The sequence below is a fragment of the Leptonotus elevatus genome, chromosome 19 (genome assembly GCF_054856555.1).
Source record: "Leptonotus elevatus isolate MCC_2025b chromosome 19, RoL_Lele_1.0, whole genome shotgun sequence".
Lineage (NCBI taxonomy): Eukaryota > Metazoa > Chordata > Actinopteri > Syngnathiformes > Syngnathidae > Leptonotus > Leptonotus elevatus.
This window is the reverse complement of record NC_141257.1, coordinates 10,937,929-10,955,142: the sequence shown is the minus strand read 5'-3', so window position 1 is coordinate 10,955,142 and position 17,214 is coordinate 10,937,929. Positions and strand designations below refer to the sequence as shown.

At 41.2% G+C, this 17,214-nt stretch overlaps 4 protein-coding genes across 6 annotated transcripts; 2 read left to right on the top strand and 2 right to left on the bottom strand.

Moving 5' to 3' along the window:
- The first annotated feature begins 4 nt into the window (after positions 1 to 4).
- Positions 5 to 2,256, top strand: naxe (NAD(P)HX epimerase). 2 transcript variants are annotated; one of them, XM_086062407.1, is made up of 7 exons: positions 5 to 147; positions 892 to 1,074; positions 1,161 to 1,269; positions 1,341 to 1,451; positions 1,539 to 1,649; positions 1,720 to 1,867; positions 1,946 to 2,256. In XM_086062407.1, exons 2-7 carry the CDS (start codon positions 902 to 904, stop codon positions 2,143 to 2,145), a joined length of 852 nt encoding a protein of 283 aa, XP_085918533.1. In that variant the 5' UTR covers positions 5 to 147; positions 892 to 901; the 3' UTR covers positions 2,146 to 2,256. The 2 variants fall into 2 exon arrangements, with proteins under 2 accessions (XP_085918533.1, XP_085918534.1); XM_086062408.1 differs by having other exon boundaries at positions 9 to 78.
- Positions 2,257 to 2,337: 81 nt separating this feature from the next.
- Positions 2,338 to 6,192, bottom strand: LOC147157921 (sodium channel regulatory subunit beta-1-like). The gene is made up of 6 exons (XM_086062410.1): positions 5,069 to 6,192; positions 4,810 to 4,976; positions 3,716 to 3,953; positions 3,492 to 3,633; positions 2,832 to 2,906; positions 2,338 to 2,712 (listed from the first exon to the last, which is right to left on the bottom strand). The coding sequence occupies exons 1-5, from the start codon at positions 5,115 to 5,117 to the stop codon at positions 2,837 to 2,839; spliced, it is 666 nt and encodes a 221-aa protein (XP_085918536.1). The 5' UTR covers positions 5,118 to 6,192; the 3' UTR covers positions 2,338 to 2,712; positions 2,832 to 2,836.
- A 721-nt stretch (positions 6,193 to 6,913) lies between these two features.
- Positions 6,914 to 11,006, bottom strand: LOC147157920 (sodium channel regulatory subunit beta-1-like). The gene is made up of 6 exons (XM_086062409.1): positions 9,647 to 11,006; positions 9,392 to 9,558; positions 8,914 to 9,151; positions 8,660 to 8,801; positions 8,229 to 8,303; positions 6,914 to 7,945 (listed from the first exon to the last, which is right to left on the bottom strand). Exons 1-5 carry the CDS (start codon positions 9,693 to 9,695, stop codon positions 8,234 to 8,236), a joined length of 666 nt encoding a protein of 221 aa, XP_085918535.1. The 5' UTR covers positions 9,696 to 11,006; the 3' UTR covers positions 6,914 to 7,945; positions 8,229 to 8,233.
- Positions 11,007 to 11,938: 932 nt separating this feature from the next.
- zbtb22a (zinc finger and BTB domain containing 22a) lies at positions 11,939 to 17,017 on the top strand. Of its 2 annotated transcripts, XM_086063477.1 has the most exons (5): positions 11,939 to 12,417; positions 13,043 to 13,261; positions 13,359 to 14,082; positions 15,357 to 15,412; positions 15,728 to 17,017. In XM_086063477.1, the coding sequence occupies exons 2-5, from the start codon at positions 13,055 to 13,057 to the stop codon at positions 16,406 to 16,408; spliced, it is 1,668 nt and encodes a 555-aa protein (XP_085919603.1). In that variant the 5' UTR covers positions 11,939 to 12,417; positions 13,043 to 13,054; the 3' UTR covers positions 16,409 to 17,017. The 2 variants fall into 2 exon arrangements, with proteins under 2 accessions (XP_085919603.1, XP_085919602.1); XM_086063476.1 differs by having other exon boundaries at positions 11,949 to 12,417; positions 15,357 to 17,017.
- The last annotated feature ends 197 nt before the right edge of the window (positions 17,018 to 17,214 follow it).

The window sequence follows — 17,214 nt, the reverse complement described above, 5'->3', positions numbered from 1 at the left end:
TTCGTTCCGTTTCCCCAAACACGGAAGTAAGTCAGTTCCACGGGCTGCTTATACCGAGCACCTTTCTGCGTGTTATTTGTAAGTTGTGTTATTGCATGGCCTTTAATAAATATCGTACATGCTAAACGGAAAATCGGCGTGCATTTGGTGAGTGTCACTAATCTTAATCTTTGGTTGTCGTTGAAGGTTTACTCTTACTAAGTTTGAGCTATTTTCAGAAAGTCTTGACTATAAAAATCGGTGTTTCTGCTTGTTTTCCATGTCTCCCGATTCCAACGCAGGTGAGGATCGTAACCTGGCTCCTCCAGAGCTTCTTGATGAGTTGTCATTGGAATAACCTGCGTTGGGAATAGGGAGACATGGAAATCAGACTGAATAGTGTGCCCCGAGGACCAGGGTTGAGAAACAGTGATATAAATTCGTAAGCCGAAAGTTGTTTATCAACATATTAACAATATTTGTAAGAGTACAGCGTGAAATTAATGTCGTATTTATATATTGTTGTTTTTACCGTAAATTAGCCCCGTTGTTGGCACTTGTCACAAGGCAACAAAAAAAAAAAAAGCAAACAAACCAAATAGTTTCTCTCCTTTTTTCTTTTTAAATCGCTTTACAGAGTGCTTGTACTAAGAAAGGTATAACAAAAAAAAGAAGCTAAATTAGCTAATGAAAACAACTGAAAAAGTAAGCCAGGACACCACTCTACCTGAACAATCTACTTAATTAAGTAGGCCTATAGTAACAAACTGACATTTGCTACTAAGGCTCTGACGCATTGAAGGATAGTTACTATTTGTTTCTGGGAAATTAAGTTTGGTGATATGACAGTAGTCAGTCATGACTACAAATCACATGATGAGGATGTATCGCATTTGTTGTTTACTATTGCAGGACCATCTGAATGCTGAGCGTGCGGGCTCTTTTTGGCATCGGCTTCCTGGTGACCTCACGGGCCGCGGCAGTCTTTGCTCAAACGGGGAAATGCCCGCTGTCACCTTCAGCTAACAACCACCAGAAGGACTGTTACAGTAGCAGACCGGCTTCCGTCATGGCCCACGGCATCAAATATCTTGGGTGTGTTTCATCGAGTGAATTTAAAACAACATTCTCTGTTGTTGTCGTTGTTGTTTTTTTTAAACTTACTTATAGTTGTTCTGCAGACAAGAGGAAGCCCAGCGTATTGATGAGGAGCTCTTCAGTGAGTACGGCTTCAGTGTGGACCAGCTGATGGAGCTCGCAGGGCTCAGTTGCGCTACAGCCATTACAAGGGTGAAGCAATGTACTTTTCATTCCAGAGTGATAGTAATGTGAACGTAAGAGTCTCATGTTTTCCAATGAAGGCGTATCCACTGAGTTGCTTGGTCAAGCCCAAACCCACAGTGCTGGTGATATGTGGACCGGGTAACAATGGAGGCGATGGCCTGGTCTGTGCCAGACATCTTAAACTGTTTGTAAGTGTCCCATGTTCATTTTTCTACGGAAGCCATTTTTGCAACCTGAACGTAAGTTTCCCTCGTGACTTCTTCGTCTTCTCTCAGGGTTACGATCCCTCCATTTTGTACCCGAAGAGGCCCAACAAACCCCTGTTTCAGGGTTTGACTACGCAGTGCCAGAAAATGGAGATTCCTTTTCTTACGGAGATGCCTGAGGTTTGCCTCAACATAAGTCGAATTGTATTGTATACAAATTTGATAAAAAAAACAAAACATGTTTTGTAAGGCTCCTCTGATTGATGAGGCCTTCAACCTGGTGGTTGACGCCATCTTCGGGTTCAGCTTTAAGGGGGCTGTGCGAGAGCCTTTTGCTTCCATCATTGATGTCCTGAAGAAGACCACCGTCCCCATTGCCAGCATCGACATCCCCTCAGGTTCGTCCTTATTTTTCACTTTGATATTATCCTAAATTAAACACTATTGGCAGTAGTGATCAGATTGTTTCTTTTAAGGCTGGGATGTGGAGCAAGGGAGTGTTGACGGATTGCAGCCCGACACGCTCATCTCTCTGACGGCTCCCAAGAATTCCGCCACGCTTTTTAAGGGACGCCATCACTTCCTGGGAGGCCGCTTCGTGCCGCCCGCTCTGGAGAGGAAGTACCAGCTCAATTTGCCCCGCTACCCCGAAACTGACAGTGTGTTAAAATTATAAAATGAGCTGGTTGCTATCTTTAAACCAGTTTTCCTTTTCCTTGTTACCATCAACCCCGAAATGATTCATGTCGCTTCAGCTGTTTCAACATAAAATGAAACTTCAATACAAGTCGCCATTGTTTTCATTTTTGTAGAATTAATCACAGAAAGGTGCAACTTTCGAAATATTTAGCGCACGCAAGACCACAAATTTGGACTTTTTTGCTTTTTTATTAGTACATTGAATGTGTCACTGAATGTACCAGCAATTCAATTGTAAAGACAATCTAACCACATTCTGTTTTATAAATAACATAACATACAGTTTTTTTTTTAAATTAGACATTAGGAGGTGTTGAGTTAGTAAAAAGCTTTCTTGTACATTCAAACTCAACAGTCCCACAGGCAGTGTTGCGCATGTCATACAAATATACAGAATGTCAACATAATACTTGAACTGTGAGTACAGTGTATGCTTTCAACATTGTGGCTAATTAATGCGGAATGGACTAGAGATGAGGATGCAGTCTGTTCCCCTCCCCAAGTTGCTTTCATGCAGTTTGCGGGGTGTACAAGAGACATGAGCCTGGAGGTGAATAAAAAAAATTGACAAATGACCGCTGGATGCAAACTTAATACATAAGAAAGTTTGTTTGAAATAAACGCAAAATTAATGACATTGTAATTGGATTATTTTGAACATACCTTGGCTATTCTCCAACTTGCACATCTGCACAGTTATCTTTACTTTCCGAGGCTATCGCTAAATATTCAGCATTCCTGAAAGAAAAAAAGAAGCTAGTTAGTATACAACGTTAGCACAATGCTAACATTTTTAAAAAACATCTTGACTTGTGATATTTAAAGTGAAAGTCAAACATTTTCTTTACAATATGTCGGATGTGCCCCCACTAGTCTAAACATGGCATTCTGATTAATATTGTGTTTGTAGAATATGAATTAGGCAGCTGAATCCACCTGCTTTCATCCATCTCAGCAGGCGGCCATTTTGCCACTTGCTATCGACTGAAAACGACATCACAGCTGCTCAGGTAACGACCAATCACAGCTCAGCTTTAGAAAAGAGGTGAGCCGCGATTGGTGAGCACTGAGCAACTATGATGCCATTTTCCGTCGACAGTTAGTGACAAAATGGCCGCCCCCTGAGATGGATAAAAGCAAGTGGATTTAGCTGGCTAATTCACATTCCACAAACACAACATGAATCAGAATAGCATGTTATGACTAGTGCGGCTGCATAGAATGATATATTATTACAAAATATATATATTTTTTATTTGACTTCCCCCGAACAACTATATAAATACCATATTTTCATATCTATGTAATGTGAAATAGACATACGCGGCTTCTCTCAACGCTTCCTCTCCGGCAGCTGCTATTTTCCTGTAGCAGTAAATCATCTCGATGAGGAGCCACACCTGCAGGCCGATGATGGACACGTACATCATGACTTCAGAAACGATGGAGGCTGTACCTCTGGTGGCTGGAACACAAGAAATGTGACGTCACATGAATGCTGGACACAACCTGACAAAGCTCTTTCTAGGTAGTAAGTCGTGTTGTACCTTTCGCCACTACTTTTAGGTGGACCTCTTTTTGGATAATGGTGGTGTTCTCGTAATTGTCGTAGGTGAGGACGCGGTTGAAGAAGCAGCGATATGTGCCCGAGTCGTTGAAGGTGACGTTGAGAATATATATGGACGCATCTTGGATGTCTTTGCTCCTCTTGCTCCCGTTCCAATGCAGACGTTCCGTGAAGTGGTCGTTTTCAATAAGTGGGCCAAATTCATTGTAAGTGTAGATCTGATGACAGAGTGACATTAAGGCAGGTCGTGACTCCAAATCAGCACTTTGGTATCGATGTGTTTAATTGAGCTCATTTTTGTTCTTTGTGTTTTAATGTAAAGTCTTGTAAAACAGGACAAATCAAATTGACTCAACATGTTAAAAAACAAACAAACTGTGAAAAGTGAATTAAGATTTGTTTCCAAATACATTACTGAACACATACAATACTCAATTGTGGAGATACTGTATAGCGTTAAACTTAAAAAAAAAAAAAATACCATTTCAGTTTCCTGACTTTTAGGGAATGGCTAAAACAGTGTCAAATGATTTGAAGTCTGGCATGAGTCGTTCGTAACCCACAAAATAAGAACTTGAGCTCCTTTGTTTGCTTGACGTTATGTTAGCTAGCTAACTAGCTATGCGTACAAACGTTAAATGTGTCTTCCCTACAATTTTGAAGCATATTTTTATGTATTTGGTAATGTTTGTGTTATTCAAATTTAGCAGGGTTGTTTCAAAATTTACAAGACATACAGCAATTATTTTCCCTTAAGAACTTGAGCACCTCTGTTTGCTTGACGTGATGTTATTGTTAGCTATTTAGCTATGCGTACAAACGGAAAATATGTCTTCCCTACAATTTTGAAGCATATTTTTATGTATTTGGTAATGCTTGCAATTATTCAAATTTAGCAGGGTTGTTTTTTCAAAATTGACAAGACATACAGTAATTATTTTCCCCTTTACAAAGACTTTCAACACTATCTTGATATTTTATCGATTGGATAAACTGTTTTAACACAATAGAAAATGTTGTAATGACTGCTTTGGATCAACAACACTCACTGGATTTCTAATGAGATCTTATCACCTGCACAAATTCGACTTCTCCTCTGGCCTTGAAGTACCACAGAACAGTGGCACGAGCTTTGACTTCGCTCCTCATCTTGCAGGAGATGCAGCCCAGTTTGAAGCCGTTTCCGGCCACCGCCTCTGTGTTCGAGTCTACCTCCGCACACGCCCCATCACACTGGCGCACTGTTTGCAGCACAAGGATACACATCCATTACATCTACATTATGGTTGTTTAACACCTTACGACACAGCGTAAAGACAGAAGGGAAACTTACCAAACAATGTGCAGGAGAGGAAAACGAGCAGAATGTGAATTGCTGTCATGTCACAGACTGACTGCCTCAAAAAAAAGTACTTCTACGCGCTTAATCTACTTTTAATTGTACTTTATTTTCCGAAGAGTTATTAATCAATATTAATAATGCTTTAGTCGTAGGAATGCTGCAGATTTTAAAAGCTTTAGGTCAACAAAGCTCAACCTAGGATCATTAATAAATCAACTATCAGCTATGCATGCATTGTAATGTGCAAAACAAGCGTCTGTAATACCCTAGAATGTGCGTATAGTAGTCCAATAGAAGTGTTTACTTCTTTGGCTCAAATCAACAGTTTCTAGTAGATAATAGTATTCCTTACCAAAAATTATTGCGGCTAGCAAACGATTTTAACTGTGCTTAAATGTAAAAATTCAATTGCTCGGCTCCCTCAGTTTATTATTATTTTTTAATAATAAAAAATAAAAAGAACTGAAGCAATTCATGTGAGGACTCACAGTGTTCCTCTTCAGATGATATTATCTTTTCCCAGAGGTTTTTAAAATGGGATGCGCATAGACATCGTTCCACCTGCCTGGGAATACATGCATTTATCTCTAATGGTGTCGAATAACAGACATTATACATGAATCGGGTTTTCTAACGTGCCTAACATGCCACCAGCTGAGTCTACATTAAACGTACATGCAAGCGTGTATGCTAATAATGTGCAAACCAATTAATAAATCGGTAAACGAACCCAAATAATACATGTAAGATATTTAATCTTTATTTTATCGCCTACTGTCGTCAATTTAGAGGCCTCCTTCGGAAGAAAATGTGGTCCTCTCCCCCACGATGGCAGCGACTTGTGGTAAACGTGGAATTGATGCTCTCTAATGACTCCTGGTGTATCAAAAGAACCTTTAGTCGCGCTCGCATCGCATGTTAACCTGCGAGGGTGCAATCAAATCCGTAAATTGCGAGGTAAATAATGAGGGATGCGCCCTGTGCTCCGTGGACTGTGTTTTTGCTGCGCCACAGCAGCACGTCTGCCTCTCACTTCACAGGATGCCACTGATGCAGTGCGGTAAAACGGCCTATGCACTTGACACCGGGTATTCCACTTCTCCTTTACTAATTTGCTTGGATATATTTAAAAATGTGTTGTTATTTGTTTATTTTGGGTATAAACCAGTCCACATAAAGAAATACATATTCATTGTACAGAAATGCAGCGCTTTAGATGTACTGTCTCTTTAAAAAAAAAAATCTCCATTTGGGCGGGGTGGCCCAATGGTTGCCTCCTGTCAATCACGGTGTTACCCCCTCAAAAACATCAATATAACTAACAGCGCTTTGATAAAATGTTAACATCAGTTTATTTGTTTAGAAGAAAAAGAAGAATGAATTCCACTTTCTCTGCTAAAAGCAAATGACTATATTTGAGACTGTGGTGCTCTTCAGTCAGACAGTTAGCATTAGCATAAACAAAACACATTAACAACGGTCTCTCCAAAACCGGAAGTAAATCATTTCTAGGGGCAATGTGTCAAACTCAAGGTATGTGGGCGTGGGCGAAAGCTTGCCACAAATTCCGCTGGACTTCTACTCAAAAGTAGCCATAAAAATGATAGCCTTCAACTTTCAGTAGCCTTAAACAGCTCTTTAGATGAGCCTGAAGCAGTAACAAAAAATTGCAATGTACTTAACTGTGATTGTTGGAGTACTGTTATACACCCTTATCGATTATACATTTATGTATTTTCTTCCATGGATTATTGTGAGCACCTCTGTGTTGGTGCCTTTTAATAAATTAAAAAAAAACAGCCATTCATCCATGTTGCATGAAAAAAGGGAACCCTCTTCTGCCCACATTAGGTGAGTGTCACCAATCTTTATTAATCTCCGGTTTTAACGTTTAGACTCATGCTAATTTTTAGCAGTTTACAGAAAGTGCTGTTGTGATAATTCTCAATTAGCTTGTTAAAGAAAGGGTGGGTTGTAATTTTGCTTGACAGAGATTCACAAAATATGAAAATACCTTGAGTATGTTTCACAGAGAACACTTAAAGAAACTTTCTCCATGCAGTTTATGACTGACTTGTAGTTGTTTTGCAGACTGGAGGAGGTCCAGCACATCGAAGAGGAGTATAGCGTAGACCAGATGATAGAGCCGCAGGTGTAGTGGAGCCATCAAAGGGGAACCAGAGTGTCCTGTCCTGTTTGTTCTTCAATGAAGATGTGTCCACTGAGCTGCTTGGTGAAGTCCAAACCAACAATGCTGGTGATATGTTGACTGGATGGCAATGGAGGCGACGGTCTATTTGTAAGTGTCCTGCGCTTGTGTGTTTTGTGGGAGCCTTCTTTCCAACCACAAAGGATGCATTCCTCATGACTTCTTTATATTCTCTCAGAGTTACAAGCCCTACATTTTGTACCCAAAGAGGTACTGTTCCGGGGTTGGACCACCCAGTGCCCGAGAATGGAGACCCCCTTTCTTACTGAGATGCCTGAGGTTTGTCACAGCTTTATCAGTTCAAATTAATATATATATATTTTACATCAAGGAGTCCTACAGGCTCCCACAATTTTGCGCATTAGCTTATATAAATATATAGTATGTCTACGTAGTATTTTGTGTATGACTTTAAAACAATGGCTCATTAATGCATAATGGGTTTGTCATACAAGTGCATCTTTGCTTGTGTGCGTTGCAAACTATTTTTACAGTGCTGGTTCCATGCTCTCTCTGTGCTTCATATTTGAGGTCTTTATCAAGGAAAGGAAAATATCAAATAGAAGACTTGAGATGACGATGGAGTCTTTTCTCCTCCGTTAGGTGTTTTCATGCAGTCAGGGTGTATAGGAGAGAAGTTTGTGGTCCATAATGAATGCCTGAAAATAGAAACAGAATGTGTTTTGTGCTTTTTCTTCTTTTTTTAATCATTTAATGTGTTTCAATTCAAATGCTACAATACAATATATACTTACAATTATTATTATTATTATTATTTTTAAATCATTCCAATTCAATTTGGTTCACCTGAGTTTGTCAGGCATGACGGTTTGACATTAGATTTTAGGTGATGCATGATGATGAACTTTATGTCAATAAGCATCCACTGGTCAACAAAGAAACCTCCAGAAGTCACAATAATTCTGATTGTTTTTAACATACCTTGGCTATTCTCCAACCTGCGCCCCTGCGCAGTTGTCTTTACTTTCTGAAGCTATTGCTAAATATTCAGCATTCCTGGAAGGAAACAGAAAAAAAAATACATGAGTTTTGCTACACAATACTAATATGGTTGTTTTGCACAGTAAAAACCAGTATAATGTGTAAGCCAAAAAAAAAAACGGTCAGCTTATTTCTGCCAAATTTGAACCAAAATCAAACTAACTTTTTGTGTATCTAGGTAGCCTACAGTACACTGCACTGTATTATTTTTATTTTTTTTGAAGATTCCAACAAACAGAGGAAAAGGGCCATAACAAAAGCTGTCATTCCAAATAAGGAGTTTTCAGCTTTGGCAGAGGTCTCATGATAAAATGACATCCAAGGTGACATTTGCTGATTTTCTAACCCTCTAATGAATATAGTTTACATACGCGGCTTCTCTTAACGCTTCCTCCCCGGCCGCTGATATTTTCCTGTAGCAGTATATCATCTCGATGAGGAGCCACACTTGCAGGCCGATGATTGACACGTACATCATGACTTCAGACACGATGGAGGCTGTACCTCTTGTGGCTGCGCACAGAGATGCAAGAAAGATAACATCACACAAATGCCAAAGAGACAACCTAATAGACAAGCGTCCCAAACTGAGATTCAATGAAAAATGCACAGTTGAGCGCCATACCTTTTTCCACCACAGTGAGGTAAACCACTTTGCTGACAACGGTGGTGTACTCGTAGTTTTCGTAGTTGAGGATGCGGTTAAAGAAGCAACGATATGTGCCCGAATCATTGAGGGTGACGTTGAGAATATATATGGACGCGTCTTGGATGTCGTTGCTCCTCTTGCTCCCGTTCCAATCCAGACGTTCTATGAAGTGTTCGTTTTCAATAGCGGGGCCCATTTCTCCATACGTGTAAATCTGATGACATAGAAAGATTACATTTCTAATGAATTTCTTTCCATTATTGGCTCAAACCAGGATTTGAAAGATGCTCCAGTGTTTTTCCAGCATGTTATCAAACAGCAAACAGAGGACAGTGCACAAGGTCAACACTGCTGTGTGTCAGAGATATTAACACCCGGGCACTATCAAATATCCGGCTGCATGCATGCACGTCTCTCTGAATACACATCCCAACAATGACAGGTGTTCCCTCACCTGCACAAAGTCAACCTCTCCTTTGGCCTTGAAGTACCATTCAACAGTGGCAGTTGCTTTGACCTCACTCCTCCTCTTGCAGGAGATGCAGGTTAATTTGAAGCCTCGACCCACCACCGCCTCTGTGTCCGACTCCGGCTCTGCGCACGCCCCATTGCACTGGTGCGCTGTTTGCATATTACAACCACAGACAGCAATTCATTGCGGTTGTTTAAGGCGTGATGACAAAAAATATGAAGCAAGTGAGAAACTCACCAAACAATGTGCCGGAGAGGAAAAGGAGAAGAATGTGAATAGGAGTCATGTCCCAGACTTGTTTGTATTTTTATATTGGAGCAAAGGGCCTGAAAAAGTTCCTTTTACACGCCTAATCTACTTATTGGATGTTTCGCTTGTACGTTATTGATAAGAATAATGTTTTTATTTTAAGAATACTTCAGATTTTAAGAAAGGTAGTTATTAATAAAGTGCATTCTAGCAGCTACTCATGCATTGTACTGTGCAAAATATCCACCTACAGGCTGTAATGCGCGGTGGCCGATTGGCCATGGAGGGCGTAGCGGGACAGCAAAAAAAAAACAAAAAAAACGGAAAAGCAACAAAAATCTACAGGTTCACTTTTATTAAAAAATAAACAAAAAAACTGGGCTAAGAGTGGGCTAGACGCCCCCGCGCGTTACAATTATCGTGCCTCTCCGGCGTCAAACACATTCACTGCCCAAAAACGAAAACGAACACGTCCACAAAAACAAAAGAGACGCCACCCCGTGGCGCGGTGCCACACTGCGGATTGTTACAAGGCCTCTTAAGAGAATATACACAAAATATACACTTGTATACTTCTTTGGCTCAAGTCAACAGTTTCTTGCTGATTATTGCGACAAATTATTGCTTAAGACAATAATAGCTATGCGAAAGTTTGCTTTCATTTACATAAAAAAAAAAAAGCACGTGTACCATTCCAAATCATGTGACGACTCACAGTGTCCTCCGGTATTTCACCTTGAGATTCTATTACCTTTTCCCTGAGGTCGACAGACATTAAAGTATTTGTATATGGGCAACATGCCGCCAACGGACTATGCATTACATGCAAGTGCAAATAATACTTGACACCCAGCCGGTTTACACGAGTTAAAATAATTTAAATATATTCCTCAAATCTGATCGCCTACTAACGTCCGTTTAAAAGTCTCCTCCGGGGCAAAATGTGACGTCGTCCTCCAGGATGGAAAACGTGGAATTTCAGATATGTAAAGAGCCCTCGCACCTAAGAAAGAATCCCCGGCCGTGCTGGCATTGCAGATCAGCCTGAAGGCACGCAACCAAATCCATCACCGACCAGAGGGGGAATAAAAGCCAGCAGATACGTCCTTGGTGCGATCACAGTACCTTATGCTGCGCCACAGCAGCAGCAGCAGCAGCAGCAGCTCTGCCTCTGAGTTGATGCTGCAGATGTACTGCGGTAAAATGACCGATGCACGTCAGTGACAGCAGCTGCTATAATGCGTGTATCCCACCCACTCATTTTTTTATTCGACTCGATTCATTTAAAACGCCTACTTTCTCTATTTTTTTGGCCAATGATTTATTCAATGTCATAGCAAGTAATTATGCTAGTGATATAAACTGTGCTGGGATATTAAGGTGTACTGGCCCTTTAAGAACTTTCTGGCTGGACGAGGTGACCCAATCTCCCGTCTTTCTCTAATCATTAGAGAAAGACGGGAGATTGGGAAGAAAAAAAAATCTGACACATGACATTAGACTCTAATGTCATGTGTCAGATTTTTTTTTTTTTACGACCAACAAAACAATTGAAAATAACCCCAGCATTCATTGAAAAAGCCTATACGAACTCATGTTTGCATATACTGTAATTCAGGGGTCTCAACTGGGGGCCACTGGAGATAAAGTCTGCGTGTGTGTAGACCACATAAAAAGGGTTTAAGCGTATTTAAAAATAGACCACTAATCCAAACTTCTCAGTCTTTATTATTAATTAATTAATTGATTAACGTGAACAAGATATGCTTTAGCATGTCTAGTTGAGTAATGACGTTTTATTTTCTTGAGCACCTCAACTTTGTGCATTTAACAACAACAAAAAACAAATATTACGTCTCCTGTTTTTCTTGAAATTAGCTGTTCTCAGCTCCAAGATGTCCCGAGCCTGAGCTATGGGCACCCATTAAAAGTCATTAAAAACAACAACAACAGCAAACGCCCAGGCACAGAAAAAAAAAGAAAAAGAAAAAAAGTAACTGACGTCAAATACAGGGGCCGCAAAATATCATCCAGTGGGCCACAAATGGCCCCCAGGCCACCGGTTTTAAACCCCTGCTGTAATTTGTTCATGACCATAGCAAAACCCATCTTAATCTGTGACTAATCTCGTATTTGCAATAATAATTAGTAATAAATAATTCATCTACTAATCTGTGACTCATCTAGTCTGTCATATAGTGAGTGACCTTTTATAAACACTCGACAACAACTGCACATGAATTAAAAACGTCTTCTATATAATTTTGTAAATAATAAATTTTTATTTATTGTAATATTTTATATTCATTTATATGTTCATTACAAAAAAATATTAAATACTGTTTTAAAATGTACTGTCCCTTTAAAGTTTCACGCAGGACGAGATGACCCAATGGCTCCATCTCCTGTCAAGTCTTTAAATGTCGTATTATGTTGGGCCTTTTATTATCAGCAAAACAATTTAGAACATTACACGCCTTATAAATTGGTTCTCGTGGAAGAAAATTGGATCAAGAAATGTTAACGTTTACCAATGACGTTGGAGAATTTGGTGCTCTTTAGCCATTCGATTAGCAACAGCTGTGCACTAGCGTCGTTAACGCCAGGGGAACTGTTGTTAACCCTTGCTTGCTTTTATTTTTTATGCAACAACAAATAATACATTTTAGACGCTATACCCTTGGATGAGAAGTCCTTTGGACATGCCAGAAGACGCGACGCATTCCAAATAAAAAGCGCAGCGGAAAAATTTCGCTCAGGTAAGTAAAAAATAACTGCTAGCTAACTAGCGTCATAGCCACTTGCTAGCGCCGTGTTAATTAATAGAACTCGTACGTCACGGCACATGCTATTTGATACCAAATGGCGTTGTGCTGATAGAATTATGTTTTTTTTAATGATGACGAACAGTGACGACCATGCTGCAGTGTTTTACGTAATCTACAGTTATCACCATGTGCTAACTGGCAAGATGCTAAGTGTTTACACTTACACGCACCTAAGAGATGCGTTTCCCCCCAATTCGTGTTTCACTTAAATGTAAAAATGTCTCGACTGGTGACTCTATTGAGAGGTTCATGACGCAAAAGTGGGAGAGGTGAGAAAGTAAAAATTGATAGGGGGTCCTCGTTTTACGACAGTACAGACATACAACGCTAGTAGGTTACGCAGAGGCGTAACAATTGATGTTATTTTTTAGGAAGCCACTAATGTACTGTAGCGATGGTGAAGTCGGCATGCTTGTAAATAATTGTATTTGGTTCATTAAGTTAAAAGTTGCTCTTTATTTCAAGTGTGTCTGTGATAGATGGTGAAAGAGGAGAAGAACCGCTATGGAACAAGAATCTGATTAACATATATCTCACCTTATGCTTCTCCCAATAGTATCGCCTGACTATGGATCCGAGTTCCAGCGCTTCTACTGTTCCCGCAGCTTTGACTGTGCAGGTATGTTTCCCATCAGTGCGTGCTGCTGTTCTGGACAACCTGAATCACCAGCGAGAGGAAGGCCGGCTGTGTGACCTCTCCATCCACGTGCAAGGCAAAGTCTTCAAGGCCCACCGCTGTGTGCTCGCCGCATCCTCGCCTTACTTCCATGACCAGGTAGGGCCGACTAAAGGATGTTATTTGCGCTGAATTCGATCCATAAATATTGTGAGATTTGCATTGTCATTGTGTAATATATTTTGTTGGTCCTTAGGTGTTATTGAAGAATGTGACGACAGTTTCACTCCCATCAGTCATGGACCCAGTGGCGTTTGAGAGCGTACTAAGTTCTGCGTACACGGGCCAGCTGAGCATCGTTCACGATGACATCGTCAACTACGTCACCGTGGCCAGTTTTCTCCAGATGTGGCACATCGTGGACAAATGCACCGAGATCCTAAAAAGACCCCGGCCCTCGGTAGAAGTATCCCCGCCGGATGCCTCGGCAGTTCATGCCGGCGGCGCATCCAGGCAGCAGTCGCCGAGCAGCACTGACTGTTTGTATCTAGAGAGAGAGGGGAGAAGGAAAGAGGCCAAACCTGACGCCTTGCCTCCTTTAGCTACTTGGAGGCGACCACAGCAGTTTTCAAGGTGGGGGAGCTCACGGCCCTCGTCAGCGCAGCACTTGGCCGACTCACAACTGGATGCCCTCCCATATATAGAGAGCAATTACACCTGCTGCCAAGAGACATGTGACGGTAAAAGTGGCCATTTCGGCCACAGTAGTCCCAGTGCGGAGGTATTGAAGCAGAAACTCAGGTGTCGGCCTCGAGGAGCTCTGCAGAGTGTTGACAGGCAGAACGAAAAGGACACTGACGGTGAGGGCGACGAAACATCACAGAAGAAGAAAAATGACAAACGAGAGCTGGAGGCTGATGAAGGAATCGGAGAAGATGCGGCGGAGAAGAAGGAAGGATTTGTACAAACGGGCCATTGTGGTAAGATTAAGCACACAAATAGCACATTTTCTTCTTTTTTTTTTTAAACATGCATCTTTAAAAGACAAATTCTAATATTAGAATTAAGTCTACGTTGTCAAATCTGACTGAAAGAAAAAGTCTTTATTCTCCTTTTTAACAACCTTGTAATGTAATTAGAACATTATTCTCATAGTAATATTATTTTCTTTAATTTAGTCATTAACAGTACGAACAAAATTGTTAGTTTATTAGTTACTGAAAAACTGGGGAAAAAAATAGCCTTTACATAGCAGCAGTGTTTTTCTTTAATATTTTTTCCCCATTATTAAGCCTATATTTTCCCACTATATTTATTTATGTATGAAACCCACTTAATTTATATTTGATTGGGTTAAATGACCAATTTTATAGCACCAAATTGATTTTGTTTTTAAGATGAAGCCGATTCCGATATTTGGGCAATAAATAAAAAAAGTAACTGTGTGTGTGTGTGTGTGTGTGTGTGTGTGTGTGTGTGTGTGTGTGTGTGTGTGTGTGTGTGTGTGTGTGTGTGTGTGTGTGTGTGTGTGTGTGTGTGTGTGTGTGTGTGTGTGTGTGTGTGTGTGTGTGTGTGTGTGTGTGTGTGTGTGTGTGTGTGTGTGTGTGTGTGTGTGTGTGTGTGTGTGTGTGTGTGTGTGTGTGTGTGTGTGTGTGTGTGTGTGTGTGTGTGTGTGTGTGTGTGTGTAAAACAAGGCATACTGATTAATATTGCGTCTGTGGAATATGAATTAAGCAGCAAAACCAGGGGCAGCCATTTTGCCGCTTGCTGACCGCTGAGAATGAAATCACAGTTGCTCAGATAACGACCAATCACGGCTCAGCTTGCGAGTGTCACATGGTCAGAAAACAGGTGAGCTGTGATTGGTCGTTACCTGAGCCTTGAGCAAATGTGATGTTATTCTCAGTTGACAACAAGTGGCAAAATGGTCGCCCCCTTTGCAGAGAATAATAAAAATAATAATAAAGATGAAAATTTCCTACAAAAACAGTAGGAACCTTGCAGCGGTTGCTTAAAAATTGGCTGATGTATGCCAATTTAAATTTTTTTTAGTATCAGCCATCATTTTAAGGCCATATAAAATTTTCCCCGCTTTTATTTTAAAGTGTAACTTTTTTTTTAAATATATTTTGAATTTGTCAGCATGTTGTGTTAGTTGTTGTCACGTCTGCCTCACAGTACAGCTGGGTTCGATTGATTCTCTGTTGGAACATCTCTGTGTTGAATTTCTAATGTTAGTTCTTCATTTCTCCAGGAGACTTGCAGTCCATGTTAGTAGATAACGAAGAGTCAAGACGATCCACGGTCAAGGTGAGTTTGTTGGACATACGAGATAAAGCGCAAATGTTGTCCAGTGTCCTGCCTTGCCATAAAGCCGAAAGCCCTTTGGGAGAACCCTGTGCCGTTTTGGCTCGAGTGCAGTGGCAAGCAGGTCCCTGGTCTCAACATGAGTCCAGACCACTGGAGGTGGGGGAGGTGGTCGGTAAAGCTCAGGTGGGTTTTCAATGCCTCACAGAAGGCAAATTTAACTCTGAGACATATGATGAGATCGAAGACGGGACGGGTCAGGTTTCCCAGAGGCCTCTGGTGCCGGCCTCGCCTGACTTCACCATGGCTGCCTCGCAGGGAAGCTGGCCCTCCACCAGCATGGTGCACAGCGGCTCATCGTTAACCCTCTCCACCGCTCGGCATTTGCCCCCGTCTTCCGCCAATCTGCCGCCACCCCCGTCCCCTCCTACCCCGTCCTCGTCATCTTCGGTGACCATGGCCAGCGCCCCCTACTCGGGCAAAGTCCACTTCTGCCATTGCGGCAAAGCCTTCACGCTGAAGAGCATGCGCGACCGCCACGTGAAGATGCAGCACCTCAACCTGCGGCCGTTCGGCTGCCCCGTCTGCACCAAGTCCTTCAAGATGAAACATCACCTCACCAAGCACCTGAAGACCCACGGGGGGCTGCGGCCTTACGAGTGCAGCGTTTGCGGGAAGAAGGTCATCTGGAGAGACAGCTTCCTGAGGCACCAGGCCAGGTGCGAGAGGATCGCTTCCTGCGATAACAGCACGAGCTCGTCTCGGGCCAACGTGAACGACGGATACGGTTACGCTTTTGACGGCGGGGACGCCTTCCTGTCAATGGGCGGACAAGTGAAAGTGGAGGAGGTGGATTTCCAAGGGGAAATGGAGGATGGGATGCGCGGACTGCTGGGAAGTGTGTCCGGAATTGTGGACGATCTCCGAACTCAACATTTGGACGCTGGTGGTCATGTTTACAAAGAGGAAGCAGCAGAGAGCTTTAGTGAAACAAAGTAGTATTAAACTATATAAATGATATAAAAAGAACATTTCCTGCTTGATTTGACATGGATTGAGCCTTAAGCACAACTCATTAGCAGCGATTTTGAAGCGGCTTTTGGGCATTTTAATGTCTTTCATTTTGGATCGTGAAGGGATTGACGCGCTTCAGTATATTTATAACAAGCACTGTTGTTACTGGTATGATCCTTCATTGTTTTAAATCTGTATTTGCACACACATTATTTGCCTTCCACTTGCAGTGAAACATAAAAATAGACAAATGTGATATTATACAAATAGAAACATGTTTTCTGTCCTATACTGTTTTGCACTATGTGAAGGAAAACTGATGTATAGTTAGTGTTTTAATTTTAAATGTACTTATTGAAAATGGTGATTGTTAACCATTATTCACACGCCTGAAGCATTCATTAAAATGTTCACTCAATGGACACTTCATTAGGTACACCTTGTAGTACTGTAGTGGCCTCTCGATAGATTGTGCCTAATGTTGTGGCCGTTCAGTGTATGAAAGAATGCTCATTATCTTGACAGTATTTTCTTTTATTCCTTGTGTAATTATACTTTACTGTGCCTTTGTATTAAAATTGTCAATGTAACGTATTGTGTGTGTGAATGCGTGTCTTTTAATACTTCTTGTTTGACCTTGCTGACCACACGGCAACTGTATGTTATCTTCATAGTTTACTATTATATGTTGCGTTAATCCAGACATACTGAGTTCAAGTACGTTTATTTTCTGAATTATATTTAAATTAATATTGTATTTACAGTTTGGTAAGGAGTGACTAGAAAGTAAA